The sequence below is a fragment of the Jatropha curcas genome, chromosome 6, assembly GCF_041381405.1.
Source record: "Jatropha curcas cultivar XTBG-Jc1 chromosome 6, XTBG_Jcur_1.0, whole genome shotgun sequence".
Taxonomy (NCBI): Eukaryota; Viridiplantae; Streptophyta; class Magnoliopsida; order Malpighiales; family Euphorbiaceae; genus Jatropha; species Jatropha curcas.
The window spans coordinates 26,478,079-26,498,820 of NC_143156.1; the positions used below are offsets into that span (position 1 = coordinate 26,478,079).

Here is a 20,742-nt window from a genome sequence, read left to right on the forward strand (position 1 = left end):
TTGATCTCTTGTTGTATGATCTCTTTATGGTTTATAAGATCTCCTATATGGCTAAGAAATAGAGATTGTTGCCACTAAATTCAAAGTTACTTAAGCTAAGTTGTTCTTTCTTTTATGAGCACATAGACTCTGACGAGCGTCGGTGCTCTATAATGATGAGCGCCAAAGGCTCGGCAGTGATGAGCGTCGAGGTCGAGTAACAGATTAATTTATTCATTTATGTGTGCTAACTGCATTTTTAACATATGATACTATATGAAATACTTCACTTGGTAGGATCTTTAATTCGCCTGTATGAAAATTTGTTCACCTCGTCAAAGTTACATAGCTTTTTTTAGTGTAGTTCTAAATATTATTTGATTGAGATATGATTTGGTAAGAATTGTATAATTCCGTAAATTTTATAATAATAAGAATAAAACATGATCCTTACAAATTGAAGGAATATACCCATACATAATTTTATTCTATCACTACCAAAAAAGAAATAAGATACATTATTATTATCTAATTGACCTTTTTTTAAGAATAATAAATGGGAGCAAAGAAAAAGTGAATTCCTAAAAATAGAAATAGGATCATTTCAAGGGCAGAAATATCAGTTCAAGGTATGTTTGCCAAATCACTCAACGAAGGAAGAAAAATTCAAAAAAAAAAAAAAAAATCCTTTTTTTAATCATAAACTCTTTTGTGCACAAAAAAAATTATTTTGAGGAAAAAAAAAACTCTTGACAAAAAAATAAATAAAAAAGAAACAAGTGATATATATTTAACTGAATTATTATTTAATCTCTCAATTGTACTCAAATAATTAAAATATTTATTTACAAAATTTAATTATATAATTCCTCATTTTCATATCCTTTATATTATTTAATCCTTATATTAAATTTACTATTAATTAAGGGGTCTAAATATTAAATAGTGTATATAAATTATATAATTAAATTTAATTAAGTGTAAACCAAAAAATTAAATAGTAATTTATATTTTAGGAAATTTTTAATTTTGAATTTTTGATGCTTGAACAAAAGAAAACTATATATATAATTTTGAGAATCTGTCTTCATAACAGAAACAGAGAGAGAAGGCCAGAGCTTAACAATGTCCGTGGTGCTTATCAAATCGCCACTAATTGCTTCTCTTTCCATTTCCAGCACTCACTATTCTACTTCTCTTTCACCATTTTTCCTACGACGTCGTCTTAATTTGAGACGAAACCACCATAACCACCTCCACTTCTCTATTCCAAACCGTTTTAAAAGCATTCACAGATACCCAATTCGCAGCTCCTCTATGTCTCTTCAAGAAGTCCCAAATTCCACTTCGCAGGTTCATCAATTAATTATGATTTTAATTTAATAATTGAGACATTAAAACAAGCAATGTGTTGAATTTGTTTGATTCATTTAAAATGTGTTAATTGATGCATGTAATATGCAGTTGCAGGACAGCTTGTTGTACTCGAAGGCTTTCTGGGTAACAGAATCTATAATTGCTTGGAATGTGGATATTGGAGTGGATGGTTCTTGCTTTCTATATGCAAGTCAGACTGCATCATTATCTGTTAACGATGATGGCGTTCAAGGTTTGGATTATGTTTTCTATTCATTTGATCATCATTGGTTGTTGCTGAAAATCATAAATGGGTAGTCTAGGATGGGAATAATGGGATGGAGACGGGTTAGTTAATTCCCTACCTGACCCGAATTACTTATAATTCAAGTATTAAAATGAATGATTGGAGTTAAATGATGTGTCAGACGGTTTTGGTTTCAGGTAGGGTATAGGTTGAGTGAGTTGGATATCCGTTTTGATTAAATGATTAAATATCATGTAAAAATAAATACTTTATCTCTCATTTGGCATTGCTGCGTTTACTAGCAGTTTTTTATTTTCTTTCTTTTCTTTTCTTTTCTTTTTTTTTTTCTTTTTTTTTTTTTTAGGTGCGTGAGAAGACTGTTAAATGTTAATAATAGCAGTTATGAATCAAATGACAAAAGTTAGAATCCAATAGATATCTTTTTACAGTATGTATGACTTTTATGGGCCTAAAGTTACTTTTGAAATTTTTTCTAGGATTAACTTCGCAAGGATTCTTGGTAACTTTTGATTATAAGGGATAATTTTTTACTCAAATTTTTTATTATTGATAATAAAATGCCAAATTAGCCCAGTGAAATTTACAATAGTTTGTTAACAAAAAGAGAGTTTAAATATTTTAAATGGTCATTTTTTTATAATTTTGATCCGAAACTCGCATTCTTGAAAACAACTCTAGCAGCACTAAAGTAAAATTATTGGTATATAATTAAAAACTTAAAATATAAAAATAGTTATAATACATACATTATCAATTCAATATATGAATAAATTAAATGAATTTAGGCATTAGGACAGTGTTAACCCGATTTGGGAAGGTTACCACTGTAAGAAGTGAATATTAATTAGATTTGAGATGGGTTCGGATAATAGAAATGTAAAATAAGCTTCCCACAATTAGTAAAATTTTTGCTTGTAATCCTACTAATTTCTATTACCACTTCTGATTATTGATAGGCACTTTTTCATTGTAGTTTCTGTTACTACCAACTTATCTCAATTATGTCAAATTAATCTGTGAAACATTTTGCATTTAGATCAAGTGATTTTTTGTTAGTAGATAATGAGTTCCCATGCTAACAGGCCATTTCGTGAAATTTAAGCTTGAGAAAGATGATGGCGGGCTTCCAGAAAATGTAAGACAATTAAGTTCATTGCAGCACCATTTATTTTTTAGATGCATTGTCGATAGTTTTCCTTGAATTTTAGAGTTGTTTGTGCCTAAAGTTTTCATCATTCTTGATTTAACACATCATAACTTCTCATTGACATTTGACTCCTTTAATTGAGCCATTTCTGCGATTTTGACATTGTCAGGTAGTTGCAAAATTTCCTCATATTCGGGATTATAAAGCTTTTAAAGTGCCGTCAGCTCTTGATGCCAAACCTCTTCTCAAATGCCAATTAGCAGTTGCGGCATTTGACTGTGAGTGTTTTTTTGAGCTTGTTTGTTTTGATTAACTCATGCAAATGTACCCTTGTAAAATTATATAAATAACTGGGGTCTGTTGACTGGAGCAATGGCAAAAAGACTTGGACCTGAAACCAAATCAATGCAAGTTTGAGTATCAAGAACAGTGACCTTTTAATTGAAAAATTGAGAGGAAGTACAAAAATGTTTCTGAAATTTTCTTCCAAAGCATTGCAGATAGGGTGGACCTTATTTGGGTTACCCTTCAAATTTAATATTTTCATTTCTTTGGTAACTTATTAGTGCTATTACTAAATGATTATTGAAATTACATTTACATTTAAATGCATCCATAGATCTATTTGTTGAGAAGTAGAGCATTTGACCAATTCACTTAGATCTATTTCTGGAATCTGGGTACAAACAGTTAAATGTTTGCCACCATAATGCTTTCTTTTCTTTTAAAACAGCTGTTGGGAAATGTAAGGATGCTACTGGTATGCAGTTACCTGGTATTTTGGATGAATTATTCTCATATGATGGTCCCCTTGGTGCACATTATTCTGAAGATGCTGTATCACTCCATCTTTGGGCTCCCACTGCTCAAGTATGTCAAATTTTAACAGAGCTATTTTTTTGTTTGTGCACTGTTATGGACCTGTCTTCCTATGTAGAATCAACCATGACTTTTTCAATTGTTTTTGTGTAAAAATAGGCAGTTCATGCCTGTATTTATAGGGATTCATTCAACCAGGAACCCTTGGAAATTGGTCAGCTCATGGAGGTTGATGGAGTTTGGAGCATTACAGGACCAAAAGACTGGGAAGGTTGTTATTACGTATATGAAGTATCTGTCTACCATCCTAGCACATTACGCATTGAAAAATGCTATGCAAATGATCCATATGCTAGAGGGTATGCTGGTTGTCTCAGTTTGCGAACAATTGTCTGAAAAATAGTTAAGTTGTTTACATATACTAAGACATTATAAAACACTACTGATAAATGCAATATGTTTAAAAATGTATTGCTATCCCTCTATTGATTCAACAGCAAGCTTGTCTGCTGAATCCTTTGTTTTCATCCTGTTTCTTTGTTGGAACAGACTCTCATCAGATGGAAAGAGGACGTTATTGGTGAATCTCGACTCTAATGCTACAAAACCTGAAGGATGGGATGAATTATCCGATGAAAAACCCACTTTACTTTCTTTCTCCAACATTAGTATTTATGAGTTGCATATAAGAGATTTTAGGTACATCCCTTGAGTTGTATTTTTCCTTGCCTTTCTTATCATCATATAGTATTAGAAATAAAGAGTACCAATTTAAGGTTCATTTGCTAAAAACAAGTCACTTGGATATATTTGATTGTTTATTTTTGCTATTTGCTGTATTGTTGTGGCTTGTGATTCTGGTATTTTCTGCCATCATTGCAGTGCCAATGATGAAACTGTACATCCTGACTCTCGGGGTGGTTATCTGGCCTTCACTTTGGAGGTAGTTCTGTTCTTCTATTATTTATTATTGGAATCTATTGCTCTTCCAATTTCTTCTCCCATACTTTTCAGTTTCCACCCATTCTCTTCTCCTTTCTTTTGGTCTATATTGGCTTAAATCTCTCAAAATATATATGAAATTTTTACTTGATTTCATTTTGACAACAAAACACTCTAACTCAAAGCTAAGAGTCACAAGCATACACTCTATTGACGAGGTTAGGTCTGTAATCAATTTTCTCTTTTGCACTGTTTTTTAAGTAGATTGATAAATTATGAATATAAATCATGGATTTATTGTCATTTAATTATGCTGTTATGCTCATAGTCAACAGCATTGCTTAGTTTTATGTCAATTCCTCAATATCTATTTATTTATTTATTTATTTATTTTGGGTTTTATAAAAAAATTTGTGCAATTACAGCCTTTCCTGTTACATTGTAGTTGTATGGGCCCTGTGTACCCTACACATGACTGCAACCCCAATTTAAATCATGTCATTTGCTTGCAAATCAAGTAGCTCTCTATTCTCAGTAAAATAATATTTATCGCTGCTACCAAATTTACCATTATTGACTTTTTCTGATACATTAATTGGTGCCTAATACATCACAATATTGCATAAATAAGAGGGAATGGAGCTCTATTTGTGCGTGTTTTCAATTATTTTTCACATTAGGAATAACTAGTGTAATAATGTAACATCTAACATTTTTCACATTTTTTCTTGAAGGATTCAGCAGGTGTACTTCATCTAAAGAAATTATCAAATGCTGGGATTACTCATGTCCATCTGCTCCCAGCATTTCAATTTGCTGAGGTTGATGACGTTAAGGAGAATTGGAAGCGTGTGGGTAAGAATACTTCTTTCTTCAAAATATGAAATTTAGTGATTGTAATCTGCATTACTCCAAAGCGTACTAGTGATGCATTTGTGTGCTATTCATTCAACAGAGTACATAGATGGTTGCAATTCTGGTTTGAAATCATGTTGTTGCTGCTGCAAATCTCACTACTTTGTAAAAATTATGATGCTCATTCTTTTTTCCAATGCTAATTCATTATGCATGTCAATTGGATTTTGCCAAGTAAGTTGCTTTGAAACACTAGAAGGAATATTGATGAACGGTGATTTCCATATCCTGAAAGAGAGTCTAAGAATTTATTATGCTCATTGGAACATTATTTCAGGATAATGCAGGGAACAATTTTGTTGCTAATATATATTTTTGTATATGAGGAATCTATGATAAAAATTAGATGGTGAAAGCTTTTTATTCTGCAATGTGCTTGTATCTATTCTAAAATAGGAAATGCTGGGATCAATTTCCTTGATATGTCTTGTTATTGTTCCATCATTCATATGTATGACGTTAAGGCTTTTGCAGATAACAAGATGCTAGAACATTTATCACCAGATTCATCTGAGCAACAAGCTCTGATAACAGCCATCCAAGATAATGATGGGTATAATTGGGGGTATGCTCCTAAATGCTAATTGTGACAAATGTTATTATCAGGCTTATTTGAATTGAAACAATATCATTTTCATATCTCTTTTGCCTTGTGTAGGTACAATCCTGTTCTTTGGGGGGTTCCTAAAGGAAGTTATGCAAGCAATCCAGATGGTGCTTGCCGTACAATTGAGTTCAGAAAGATGGTTCAGGTCTGAACTTTGTTCTCCTCCAGTTTCTAATGATGGTGAACAGATTTTGTGAGATTGATGTTGAACATAGACCATGATTATATTGGTTTTGGAGCTATAGATTGTCAGTGCAGTTAATATTTGACATTTTCTTGTCATTGATTCTTATCAATTGCAGGCACTTAATCGTATTGGTCTCCGTGTTGTGTTGGATGTTGTCTATAATCATTTGCATGGAAATGGGCCTTTTGATGGAAATTCTGTTCTTGATAAGGTTATATTTGTATTAATTTCCAATGTCCATTTGTGGTTATCTAATGGTACTTTAGTTAGTGCTTTGGGATTTTAATTACAAATTTGTGTCTAATATATTTAATTACAGTAGAGGGTTAGTCCCCACTGATTTTCCGACTTCAAGTTCTCTTTAGGTTGTTCCAGGTTATTATCTGAGAAGGAATAATGATGGCTTTATCGAAAATAGTACCTGCGTGAACAACACAGCTAGTGAGCATTATATGGTTGAGCGCTTGATTATCGATGATCTTTTAAACTGGGTAGTTAACTACAAGGTGCTTATCCATAATCTATTTTTGTAATAATATACCTTTATCCATCAGCTTGTTCTATCCCAGGGGTACAATTGAGTTGAGCTGAGCATATACAGTGCTGAGCTTGAGCTCAACTCAATTAGAATACTCGAGGCTTGAAACTCAACTTGTGCTTGATCGACTTTCAATTTTCAAGCTCAAGCTCGCTGAAAGAAATGCTTGAAATACTTATTGTTTAGGTTAATATAAAGCTCGAATGAGCTCAAATAAGCTTGAGTTAATAAATTATTATTTAGATAATATATATAACACATGACATGTATCTAAAATTATATAACATGAAACGTATAAAAAATTATTAGGCTTGGGAGCCACCCGAGTCAAGTATTACAATAGTTGAACGTGGCCTGACTCATAATTTGAGCTTGAGCTCGACTAAATATAAGTTGAATTTGAAAATTTTTCAAGTTGAGCTCGAATACCTTGTCTCATTTATATCACTATTCTCTCCTTTATTTTGAAGTTACCATCCTTCTTCCTCCTTTTTTTTTTTTATTTTTTTTTTAACTGTAACCTTCTAAAATTATATCTTGATACATCATTGGCTTCACGCAGAACTGATGAAATTTTAGGGATTTTTGTGACATTTTTTTGGTTGAGATTTTCACAGGCGCTCTTATAAATTTTTAATAGTTGATGACTGCTTTTTTCTTTTTTTCTTATTTTTCTTTGCAGGTTGATGGGTTCCGGTTTGATCTTATGGGTCATATAATGAAAAGTACAATGGTACATGATTTTTTTGAATTTCTCTATTTTGGGTTTTATATTCAATTTGTATCGTTGATAATTAATAATTTGGTTAATTGAAATGCTATCCTTTTCAATATTATAGTTGCTTCAGAAATGATTTTACTAGGTCATGTACTTCCACCTTCAGCAGAAAATAATAATATAAATGTCTTTCTGTGACACGCAGCTTTTTTGACCTGCCAAATTATGACATGAGCTGAAACTTAAGATCAATTTTATTTTGTGCTTGCAAGAATTTAGGTATGTATCATGAATACTGCTATAGAGCTGTCCAGCTCAAGATTATTATTCATGTGTAGGTGAAAGCAAAAGGTGCAATCCACAGCCTAACAAAGGAAAGGAATGGAGTTGATGGATCAAGTGTCTACATGTAAGTTAGGAGTGTCATTACAGTGCAAATTATACTAACTATTATTTGGCAGGTGGGGTGGTAGGTGGAAGAAATTGTTTATTGCTACTGATGCATATGCCCATATTAACATTGCTCTTTACAGTTATGGTGAAGGTTGGGACTTCGGTGAAGTTGCTAAAAATGGACGTGGAATAAATGCTTCACAATTCAATCTCTGTGGTACTGGAATTGGAAGGTATTATTTTTTTTTTTAAATTTCTGTTGTATTATTGTTTGCTTCCTGTATCAAAAATGCAAAGTTTCAGAGGAAATGAAAGATTGAACAATGATATACATCCATTCATCGAGACTGCAAGGCTGAACTTTTGAGAATTGAAGGGACTGTATTGGCATTTCTTGGAACTGACTTGTATATTTTAGAGATCTCTGCCTGTTTAGAAAAAGTTAAGAGATTGTGTTGTTCTAAAGTTGAAGCAAATGATTCCAGTCATTCAAGCCTGCTTTTGCATAGAGAAAGAAGCATCTTCTCACTTTAGTCACTTGTCAATTGACTAAATTCTTCTAAAGCTATTTGGTTGAATGAAGTATTTGGAATTCTTCTAAAGCTATTTGGTTGAATGAAGTATTTGGAAATCTAATTCAGCTTTAATGATCGGCTGCGAGATGCAATGCTTGGTGGATCTCCATTTGGCCACCCTCTTCAGCAAGGATATGTGACTGGTTTAATGTTGGAGGTAAAAATATTTTTATAGTTGGCAAAAACTTCATCATGCTTATGTTACAGCTGGCATTTGTAAACAACACTTGTTTATAACTAAATTAAATATGCTCATTTTGTTGCTACTTTCTATTGTTTATTACTCATCTCGCGACATTTATCTTTCTATGTTTTGAAGTTTTTGTTGAACATCTCAGTCAAATCTTAGCCAGCAATAATAGCTAGTAGTTGATGGCGTTGCTTTCTAGTAACAGTTTAGTTTGTTAGATTTTAGAATTTTTATATTGAATTTGAGTGTTCAGAGAATGTTAATGGCATTTTATGCAGGGAATTTAGTTCAGAAAACTTGTAAAATGAGTGAAGGAGAATATCTCAGTTGGCCCTTTCAGTTTCTATTGGTTACGTCCAGTGATTGAGTCAGAAACTTTGACCGGTTGTTTGGGGGGAGAGGGGGGTTTGTCAGGTGTAAATTTGGTTTTGCTGGTATAGTTGTAATAATGTCTACTTATTAAATATGGCTAGAATTTGAGAAAAGGATTGAGGCCATACTGCAAAATTCCTGTTTATTATTACAGCAGCTAATGATGTTAATTGATTCTTCTTTTACAGCCTAATGGACATGACCATGGTGGAAAAGATGTTCAAGAACTCATGCTTACTACAGCAAAGGATCATATCCAGGTTAAGCATCTTAATTCGTTTGTTATATTTGATAATGCCGAATACATGAATGGATGGATGTGTATTAAATCAGATCTTGGCCTACCAATGCGGACTTTCTGGCTTGCTCAACCATTGTGCTTAGGAATTTTAAAACACTGTTATAACTGGATTAGTATTTAGATATTGTGATGCTTGCTTTGGACCTATACTGATATGGATTTATATTGGTTTCTCTTGCCATAAAGGGTTGAGGCTTAAGAGTAAAGATCCATTTAACCTAATGACCAGTTTCATTAGTGGTGGCCACTGGTTCAACGCCAAAACCAAACTGGCGGTTCTAGTTCCTCTTTGGTTCCAACCTATGCCGGCAAGAGCCTACCAGATCTCTGGTTGTTAGCTGTTTCTAGCTGGTTAACAGGGGGTTTTTTGAAATTCTTTGTTTCTTTTCCCTGTTCCAAATGTTGGGACTGGAGCAGGAAGTTCCCACCAGATATTCCAAATTTCTTCGAACAGCAACTGGTTCCCCGAGGTTATGGTTGCTGATCAATCCTTACACCTTGTTTAGAAACCAAAACAAAAAAGGGCATAAGAACTAGATGTTTCCCAAAGATTGATTCTTCACTTTCTTTATTCAGTTAAACGCTACTTTTGGGCCTTAGTTTTACTTTAAGATTTTGAAGTTGATGGATGGTACTAGGCATACCCATCAAACCTTTTCATTATTGTTTGGCAGTTTAGAAGTAACAGATGAAAATGATGCTTTTAAAATTTTATTTCTTCTCTTTTTTTTTAGATTTTGGAATGGTTCATCTTTAAAATTTCAACTCCTCAGCTGTTAGGATTAAGGAGCAACCACTGAAAGTTATCTTAGCCGATGATATCTCCACAGATCATTCCTCTGATTTAGGAACAGATTACAATTAATTTCCTGTAATTAATCTCTGTAATTCCTTTCCATATTCTGTTTGTATTCTCCCTATTTAAAAGGTCTTGGACATCAATACAAAATCATCAAGAATTCAAAATCCTCAAACACTTTCATGGTATCAGAGCTTCAGTTCTGAATTCCCTCCCTCTCCTTTCTCTCCCATATTTTTTTTTAGCTGCTGCCGCCGATAGCCATGACACAAACAGAAGTCCCATCTTCGACCTCCAACCCTAAAACACCCACCCCCATTCACCCTGCCTACTCTGTGACTAACATCCAATCAAAAATAAGAACCCTAGATGGTAGCACAGTTACATACACATCATGGGTGAAATTATTCAAGTTTCATTCTATTGCATACCGTGTTCTTGATCACATTGATGACACGCCACCCCCAGCCTCTACAGATCCATTATACAGTGCCTGGAAAGAAATACATGCCTTAGTGTCTCAATGGATTTACAGTACCGTGTCTGATGAACTGCTCACCCGCATCCTCGACACTGAAGCTACGGCTAGAAAAACATGGCTGAAACTTGAGAAAATCTTCCTTAGCAACAAGAAAGCAAAAGCGGCAGCTCTTGAAACAAAATTCGTTAATCTCACCCTTGCAGCCTGCAGTTCCGTTGATGATTACTGCAAGAAATTGAAAGACATCGCCGACCAACTGAACGATGTTGACCAACCAGTTACAGAATCCCGATTGGTCTTACAACTGGTTCGTGGCCTTCCTCAAGAATTCGACGCCATAGCTTCTCTTATTAACTCACAAAACGTAGACTGGGACCTTGCACGAACCATGTTGAATGATGAGGTCATTCGCCAGGCTGCACGACAACAAACCACCTCTGTCCTTGTCGCTCCAACCACGCAAACAAACCAAACCCAGCCGGCCGCAACTCAACAACCTGAAAACAATCAGCCTCACAATAGTTCTTACCACTCCAATTATAGAGGCCGTGGTCGAGGCAGACGTGGCAGAGGCAGAGGACGCGGCTACAGGGGAAACTCTACGGGGACTCCTTGGGCTATAACACATCAGTCCGCCAATCAAACCTACCCAAAATGGGCTTGGTGGAACACTCCACCTTGTCCCTACCCAACACAAACTCCATGGCCACCAAATCAAATTCAAAACACACCCACTGCCCATTATGCCGCTTATTTAGAACAGCAGCCATACGGCCCAGCACCACCATATCCCCCTCCACCGCATACTGGATATGATGCTTTAAGTCCTTCCGATCTCAGCCAAGTTTATAACACGATGCAACTCAACTACACAGATCCAAATCTGATCATGGATACAGGGGCAGAACGTCATGTCACCGACAACCGAGGTATGATTCACAACCCTGACTCTTTTCCTGTTAACACTAAACTTTTAGTCGGCAACGGACACTATTTACCAATTGAGGGCTCAGGAACAGGTTACCTTCCCATCCTTAACCGTACATACATCCTCCCAAACATACTTTACAGCCCACATATCATTAAAAATTTATTATCTGCCCGCCGTTTTACACGTGATAACAATATTTCTGTTGAATTTGACCCTTTTGGTTTCTCTTTGAAGGACCTCAAAACGGGACAGCTCCTTTCCCGCCACAATAGTACCGGAGATCTCTATCCTGTCACTCCACCAACCCTACCACCACAAGCTTGTTCAATCACATCTCCAAATTTACCTTGGCACGATCGCCTCGGTCACCCTGGCACACAAGTTTTAGATGTTTTAACCAAACAGTTTGGTCTTCCTTGTAATAAGAACAAGCATTTATTTTTTTTCAATTCTTGTCATTTATCTAATAGCAAACGATTACCTTTTTATGAGTCAAATTCCTTTACTTTTTTCACCATTTGATATGATACACTGTGACTTGTGGACCTCCCCTATTCCAACCAAATCTGGATATAAATACTACATGGTGCTAATTGATAATTTTTCCAATTATGTGTGGGTATACCCTCTCAAGTTCAAATCTGAAACTTTCACCACCTTTACTAAATTCCATAAACTCATAGCCACCCAATTCAACCGTAATATCAAAACTTTTCAATGTGACTTGGGGGGAGAATTTGACAACCATAACTTCAAAATTTTTGCCCAACAACATGGTCTGTTATTCCGTTTTTCATGCCCCCAAACATCTTCCCAAAATGGTCGGGCTGAACGCATGATTCGTCGTCTCAACGACGTCATCCGCTCACTCCTCATCCATGCTCAATTACCACCTATGTTTTGGGTCGAAGCACTTCACACTGCTGCCTATCTCCATAACATCCTTCCAACCAAACGTCTCAATTATTTCACACCCACTTTTGCCTTATATCTCCGCCACCCGACATACGATCACTTACGTGTGTTCGGGTGTGCTTGTTATCCCAATACCTCCGCAACCCAACCCCACAAATTACACCCAAGATCCGTTAGATGCATCTTCCTTGGATACCCTCCAGATTTTAGGGGATACCGATGCTTTGACCCTACAACCGGGAAGATCCACATATCACGACATGTAACCTTTGATGAACAAACTTTCCCATACACCATTCCAACTCCACCCAAAACATACACATTTCTTGATGAACAACCACCACCAGGATTTCAGTTTATACAACCTCACCCAACACCAAACACCACCCAAACCCAAAAACGCCCAATCTCTCCTTACCCCATATTATACACCCGCCGCCATAAACAACAGCCCCTTAACCCAGTGGCCAATGCTACGGCACCCCAACACACTGCTGCACCTGTCTCACAAAATCCCAACACTCAGACCACCGCTGTATCAAAACCCGCACAGAATACCCATCCAATGACCACCCGCTCCAAAGCTCGCCATGCCCTTATGACCACCTCAATTTCACCAATACCCACCTCTTATGCAAAAGCTTTTTCTGACCCTCATTGGTTAAATGCCATGCAGGCTGAGTTTCGTGCTTTGCAGGAAAATGATACATGGGAACTCGTGCCTCGCCCTCCTGACCGACCGGTCATTCGGTGTATGTGGCTTTTTCGTCACAAATTTAAATCAGATGGGTCACTTCAAAGGTACAAAGCACGTTTGGTGGTAAATGGCAAATCTCAAACGGTGGGCATTGACTGTGACGATACTTTTAGTCCCGTAGTGAAACCTGCAACTATACGGACTATGTTATCCATTGCAGTTTCCCGTTCTTGGCCAATACACCAGTTGGATGTCAAAAACGCGTTTTTACATGGGCATTTAAATGAAACTGTTTTTATGCATCAACCCCCGGGTTTCACAGATAGAAGATACCCTAATTTTGTGTGCAGATTGAAAAAATCCCTTTATGGGCTCAAACAGGCGCCACGGGCATGGTACACCAGATTTGCAACCCATCTGCTGTCTCATGGGTTTCGCAGCAGTGTGTGTGACAATTCCCTATTCATTTTCTCAAAGGGAAATCAGCTTGCTTATTTACTTCTGTATGTTGATGATATAGTGCTCATTGCCTCTTCTAATGAGTTATTACAGAATATTATTCGCATGCTCTCACGAGAGTTTGCAATGACAAATTTGGGCCGGGTGCATCATTTCCTGGGAATCAAAGTGACACGGACATCTGGTGGGTTATTTTTGGATCAGTCTCAATACACAAAGGATATCATCTCCAGAGCTTCAATGTCCTCTTGCAAACCGTGTGCCACCCCAGTCGATCTATCCTCAAAACTGAGTGCTTCTGATGGACCTCTATTCCATGATCCAACATTATACCGCAGTCTTGCTAGCGCATTACAGTATCTCACATTCACACGCCCAGATATATCATATGTTGTTCAACAAATATGCCTCTTCATGCATGAACCGCGGGATCCACACTATGCCTTTCTCAAAAGAATAATCCGATATTTACAAGGCACAGTTGACTACGGTATAAGAATTGGCAAGACAAATACACATACCTTGGTAGCATACTCAGACGCAGATTGGGGTGGATGCCCAGACTCCAGAAGATCAACTAGTGGCTACTGTGTTTTCCTTGGTGATAATTTGATTTCATGGTCTTCAAAACGGCAGCCTACTATCTCACGGTCTAGTGCAGAGGCAGAATATAGAGGAGTAGCCAATGCTGTTGCAGAGACCACCTGGCTTCGCAATTTACTTCTGGAATTACACCTCCCACTTCAGCAGGCCTCCGTCGTATACTGTGACAATGTTTCCGCAGTGTATATGTCTGACAATCCTGTCCAGCATCAACGCACAAAACACATTGAGATCGACATACACTTTGTAAGGGAGAAAGTTCGAATAGGCCACATTCGGGTCTCACATGTCCCATCTGCTTTTCAATATGCTGACATCTTTACCAAAGGCCTATCTCGACAGTTGTTCCAGTCATTTCGATCCAGCTTGAGCGTCTGTCCTCTGCCCGCTCAAACTGCGGGGGAGTCTTAGCCGATGATATCTCCACAGATCATTCCTCTGATTTAGGAACAGATTACAATTAATTTCCTGTAATTAATCTCTGTAATTCCTTTCCATATTCTGTTTGTATTCTCCCTATTTAAAGGGTCTTGGACATCAATACAAAATCATCAAGAATTCAAAATCCTCAAACACTTTCAAGTTAATGCCATCCAGAGGTCATATAAAGTTTTATAATTTGGCTAACAAAAATAAGTACATCATCATTTGATATAACATTGACTAAACTATTCTTCCCTTCTAGATCCGATGAATAAAGTGTTGTAATTTGACAAACAAAAATACATACATCATCATTTGATATAACATTGAGTAAACTATTCTACCCTTCTAGATCCAATGAATAATCCTGATCATTCTGATGGTTGTAAGTTTTATTTTCTTTCATGGCTTAAGGCTTATTTAACTGCTTTTGCATGCTCCAGGTTGGGTTGGCTGCAAACTTGAGAGATTTTGTACTGACTAATAGTGAAGGGAAAGAGGTATATTTTATCCTGCTATAAAATGCACTTGCATCATACTATCTGATACTTCATATTTGACGGTTAGAATTGGCATTACTGGTGTTACATATGCATAATAAATGATGCTTAATTTTAATGTCTAATTGTAATGTATTTTTCATTTGTTTGCATAATATGATTGTAGATATATTTTTTTTTGTTTTTGATTGTATATGCCTACTAGAAAGTCAGTTATATATACTAGACATCCTTTCTTGAACTACCTGAGGTTGTCGAGGACCTGCCTGTAGTTTGTAATCAATATTGTCCATTGCTTTTTGCGTGAGATCAACTGATACATGAAGAGGCACTTGTTATTTTCAATGTGACTGAATTTTATGCAGGTTCCTCTGATTGATTTGTAAATTGGGTGCTTCAGCTTCACTTAAGGGGATTTTTAGAAGCCTTCTAAGCCTTCCCTTGGTTCACATCCATTATATTGTCAATTAAGAAATGACTTGGGTTTGAAACTTTGAATATTGCCGGTGGTACTATAGGAAGGAAAAGAATTTCAACTTATTGTTTTTTGTATATTGTCAATATGTTAATTACTACCTTAAGTCTTGGTTTTTTGTATTCCTATTACTCACACAAAAAATGTCCATATTTCGTTACATTGTTTTTTCCAGGTAAAAGGATCAGAAATATTGGTTCATGGTGGAACACCGGTTGCATATTCTTGCAGCCCCATGGAAACAGTAAGTATCTTGACTATATTGATGATTACATTAAATGTTTTATGAGAGGGAAAAAAATAAAAAAGCTATTTTCAAGTGACAAATGGCCTATTTTGGGAACTGGTCACAAGTTCATGGTTACGGGTTATCAAATACAATGCCATGTCAGTGTAAAGAAGAGGATAAGTTGCATTATGAGATTTTTTTTTTTTTTTTTTGCATCACCATTACTCGATTTGATTGAGTTTGAAATTTTCAAGCGCACATTCTTAGCTGAAGAATTGCATAACCATTTTGATAATATACCTGTGAATCAATAATTGACTCTCTCATATGAAATTTTTATCATGTTTTGTAAAATAGTAAGAATCGCCTTCTGGTGCACTGCGCATAGCTTTGACATGATCATTGGTAAGAAAAGAATTACCTGTATCTGTCATCCACAATGGTTTATATTGTCATCAACAAATCGCTAACACTCCAGATGCAACGTTTGAGATCTTCTATCACAAAATTTCCCACAATGGTATATATGTAGCATACGTTAGCTTATCTTTGCATATTATGTAATATTGCCTGCCCTTTCAACTGAAATGGCCTTGGATTAATTGGAAGCTATTTCAGTATTGTTGTTCTGGATACAAGCTATCATGCAATGTGAGATTTAATTGGAAATTTTTTTCTGGGTTTTCCTTTTTCATGATAAGAACAAAAGGTAGACTCTAGCTAGGATAACATGGAGGGAAGTAGGAAAAGGATTTAATAGCTATATATCTATCTAAAGAGGTAATCCTACTCTGTTGATGGAGTAAATGTTCCATATAACCAGAGCACTTAGTTTGAGATTTAAGAGTTAGTTGAGATTGAGTTGTATTTGTTTGTTCATGATGTAATAATAGCGATCTATGATTATATTTCTGAAGAATTTCATTGGCATGCGGCAAACTTGCCAGACATCCCATGTAACATTTTATTTGGAAGTATTTGGAGTCTGAATCAAACTTTGTATCTCTGCTATTAACACTGATCCAAGTATAATTCTCTATTTTGTTAGTAGACCTCATCATCGGTAAATGTCTGTCAAATATACAATGTTATAAACTAAGATTATGCTCAGATAAGAAACATTTTTTCTAACATGCTGATTGACTTTTTTGCCTGTTTTACAGATTAATTACGTTTCTGCACATGACAATGAAACCTTATTTGACACTATCTGCATGAAGGTATGCTCCATTTATCCTTCCAATGTTATGATAATATTCCATTTGACAGCTCTGCTCTAACTAGCCTCTTGCTTGTGGACTTGCATATCTATAATAAGACAGACATTTAATTTTCTTCTAACTTAGACCTTGCTTGTAGACTCCAATGGATATTTCTGTGGATGAGAGATGCAGATTAAATCATTTGGCAACAAGTATAATAGCACTTTCACAGGTAAGTCTACTCCTTTCATTAATTAATAACAAAATTCTATATTTTCTACAGGATTATTTTCCTTCTTAGATATCATCCTGGACCATGCCATTTAAGATTGTTACTTTTTACCCTCTCAACTGAGTCTTATAATTCAACCTTCACATTTTGCTTTTCATTTTTGTTTTTTCGTCCATCCTGGTTTGGCAGTGATCCATCCCTTGCGGTCCCTGATTATTTTTGGTTTAGGAGATATTTATTCTTTGTTGGAGTAGAGTTTTTTGGCTTGTTAATTGGAATTTTATATTAGTAGGCTGTGGTTTTGTGTAAAAGAGAAGTTCTGTGTCTTTTTTCTAGGAAGAGATCCACAGGGTGTACAAGGCTCTGAGCTTGTGAGAGTTTTTTAGTGATCATACAATTTCTCTTGGTGGTGGATTTGTGGAATAGTTGATTTGCTGAACCATGTTAAAAATTTGCATTCCTATATTAGTTTGCACGCTATTATATCTTATAACTCTGCTACTTACCTTTTTAGTTGATGAATAATAGTTTCTCCAATGCATCAAAAAATGGTGAGATTTTATCTTATTTTTTATATGTAATCTTTTATTTTCTCCTGCAATGGACTGCATGATCAGGCAGAGAGACTAAGATTTTGGTTCCTTAGACAGTACCTGGCCTGTGCTCAGGGTCAGTCTAATTACTGTGTTGGACAATCACACATTTTCTATTTAAGTATCTGTGGTTTTTTCCATAATCCCAAGTGCTTGTCTCTTCCATACTTTAGCTTTCCCCAAATGGAAATGAAAACAGCTAAACATGGAACCTATCTTAGGCTTGATAAAGTTGGAGACAGTACAGACTTTCTTTGGGTGGTAGGGCTTTTTGAAGAAGCAAGTTATGCTATATAATTCATAGTGTTCAATGTTACTATTGTTGAGTATTTGATAAATTATGATGACCTGATATACTGAGTTCTTTCACTTGGTTTAAGGGAATACCATTTTTCCATGCTGGTGATGAGATGCTACGCTCAAAATCACTTGATCGTGATTCATACAACTCTGGTGATTGGTTCAACAGGTTTGTTGTTCTTATTTTCAAGATTCTTCCTAATTAATTAATTTGATTAGTAAGTTGTTGGGTAACGGTAACTTTGATTGGCTGCAATAACTATCAAATCCTTAAATCAACCACTGCAAATTAATAATTTCAAATCCTAATGCTTGTAATGATCAGGGATTCTGTTCTCACTGTAAGAGGCCTCTGTTTTCTCAAAGATTAATATGTACTTGCAACTTTCAGGTTAGACTTCTCATACAATTCTAACAATTGGGGTGTTGGACTTCCTCCAAAGCAAAAAAACGAACATAACTGGCCACTGTAAGCATTCACTTTCTGTATATTTTGAATTAATTATTTTTTCTTTTGCCTTTTTCTCCCTCTCGAAATTACTTGGATTACATATGCATGTGTGTGAGAGAGATAAATTACTTATGATTTGTCTGTAGAATAGTTATGACATCTGAATAGGTAACTGGAGCTGTCTGTTTTAATCGTTTTTCCCTCAGAATAAAACCCAGACTGGCAGATCCATCCTTCAAGCCTCAAAAGTCCCACGTCCTTGCTGCTGTTGAGAATTTTTTAGATGTATTACATATTCGATATTCTTCACCACTTTTCCGCTTGACGACAGCTAATGCTATCCAGGTGAGCCATGTTTGAATAGTTATTGTTTTCTGGTAATGAACTATTACTGGGAAGCCAAAGACAAGTTTAACCACGTTCTTCTTGAAGCAGCCAATATTGTTATAATGTTCTGCATAACCCCAATTCCTACCATATATCTCTTACCCTCTGAATGCTTCTTTTTAGAAACTAAGACATCATAACTTGATTTGGACCTGTCAATTATCTGAATGTTTTAAACACTTTTAGCTTGACCACTGCTGTTAACATGTATGCTACTTTATGTTGTATATTTGATCTGATTATTTGTCTTGGAAAAAGATGAGATGAGAGTTTGCTGTATGGATTCTGAGTGCTCTCAGCTTTCTTTAACTATTTTTTTGTAGCTTAATTGTTGTGGTTTGATATTCACATTATCTTTTTCCCCTCCCCACACCCTTCCAAATCCCCCCACCCCAGGCAAAAAAAAAAAAAAAAAAAAAAAACAAAACCAAAAGTATAGCTTTTCTTTAAGGATTAAGGATTGATATATGTTGATACTAGTTCAAATTTTTCTCCAAAAAGGCCTCATTATGCATTCTTCTAGTTTCTCCTTTCCCTTATGTTTTATTTGCCTTGGTCTAATGAGGAGCATATTGGTGGCACAATATGGCATTCAGGAACGAGTAAGATTCCATAACACCGGTCATTCTTGGGTCCCTGGTGTCATAGTGATGAGCATTGAAGATGGTCATGATGGTTTCCCCGGATTATCTCAACTGGATCCCTTGTGAGTGAATATGAAAGTTTTCAGTCATGATTCCGAGATTAAAGAATGGTATTGAACTTCTTGTTTTTACAGCTTCTCATACATTGTGGTTCTCTTCAACGCTTGTCCAACTGAGGTGTCATTTGCCAGCCCTGCGCTGAGGGCAAGATCTTTTCAGCTGCATCCTGTCCAGGTAACTTTCATTTGGAATCTGTTTGAGGATGAAATTCCTGATCTAAACTTCTCCTGTTATTCGTTTTAATGATTAAGAGGCATCCAGTTCCTATCTTCGCGGCTAAGTTTTCAATAAGGTTAATCAAAAAATAGTAGTTTAACTCGCATGCTGAACTTGGCCCTCTCCAAACATAAATATAAGGAAAAATATTTCTAGGAGATTTTATTAATTACTATAAAAGAATAAGAAGGAAAACAATTTTTCATCTTGTATGTTTCAGTTTGGAATTCAGGTTCAAGTTGTAAAATAGGCAACGGAGTCATAATTGTTGAATCATTACAACTACCACTGCATTATTTGTTCATTTGTAACTTTTAATTTTTGTTAGCAAATCATAACTTTTCCATATTTTATGGAAATCTTTATGCAGCTAATGTCTTCTGATGAAGTTGTAAAGAACTCAACCTATGAAGCACCCTCTGGGTGCTTCACTGTGCCGGCAAGGACAACGTCTGTGTTCGTCGAGCGTAGGGAAACATAATTATTGTTTGCTGGAAATTTTTGTGTTTCAGTTCTATCATCATCATATTTAATAAGTTAAGCAGAGTGATCTGCAAATAGTCTGGCGACCTGTGCTTGTGCTCTACCACGATGGCCCTTCTCCAACCCTTTGAAAGTCGAGGAAACCATGCATTAAGAATGCTTTTAATAAGGCAAAATGGTTGACAAATGAGCTAGTGAATTTTGCGTATGCCAGTTCTCATCCACTAGGAGTTGTAAATAGAAAATCACTAAACTTGAGATGTTCTGTGGAATGTAATGTTATGAAGATTGAACAGTACATCTTTGGCTATGACTTCAATAAATTCAACTGAGTTCTCATTATCTTTCGTGTTCA

General features: G+C 35.8%; 1 protein-coding gene across 1 annotated transcript; it reads left to right on the plus strand.

The window, feature by feature from the left end:
- Positions 1-1,056: 1,056 nt before the first annotated feature.
- Positions 1,057-20,729, plus strand: LDA (limit dextrinase). Its single transcript, XM_012225604.4, has 28 exons — positions 1,057-1,332; positions 1,444-1,588; positions 2,686-2,738; positions 2,920-3,028; positions 3,484-3,620; positions 3,729-3,928; positions 4,119-4,268; positions 4,452-4,512; positions 5,246-5,366; positions 5,901-5,991; positions 6,085-6,178; positions 6,336-6,431; positions 6,586-6,726; positions 7,441-7,491; positions 7,815-7,885; positions 8,010-8,102; positions 8,511-8,601; positions 9,195-9,266; positions 15,059-15,115; positions 15,766-15,834; positions 16,983-17,039; positions 17,179-17,253; positions 18,227-18,315; positions 18,538-18,615; positions 18,804-18,942; positions 19,581-19,690; positions 19,763-19,862; positions 20,275-20,729. Exons 1-28 carry the CDS (start codon positions 1,105-1,107, stop codon positions 20,383-20,385), a joined length of 2,889 nt encoding a protein of 962 aa, XP_012080994.1. The 5' UTR covers positions 1,057-1,104; the 3' UTR covers positions 20,386-20,729.
- Positions 20,730-20,742: the final 13 nt, after the last annotated feature.

Bases quoted from the DNA above. Each gene is read 5' to 3' on its own strand.
- LDA (XM_012225604.4), top strand. From the start codon at position 1,105: ATGTCCGTGGTGCTTATCAAATCGCCACTAATTGCTTCTCTTTCCATT. The intron at 7,492-7,814 runs GTACATGATTTT...ATTCATGTGTAG, and splicing joins ATATAATGAAAAGTACAATG to GTGAAAGCAAAAGGTGCAAT. The intron at 8,103-8,510 runs GTATTATTTTTT...AATCTAATTCAG, and splicing joins TGTGGTACTGGAATTGGAAG to CTTTAATGATCGGCTGCGAG.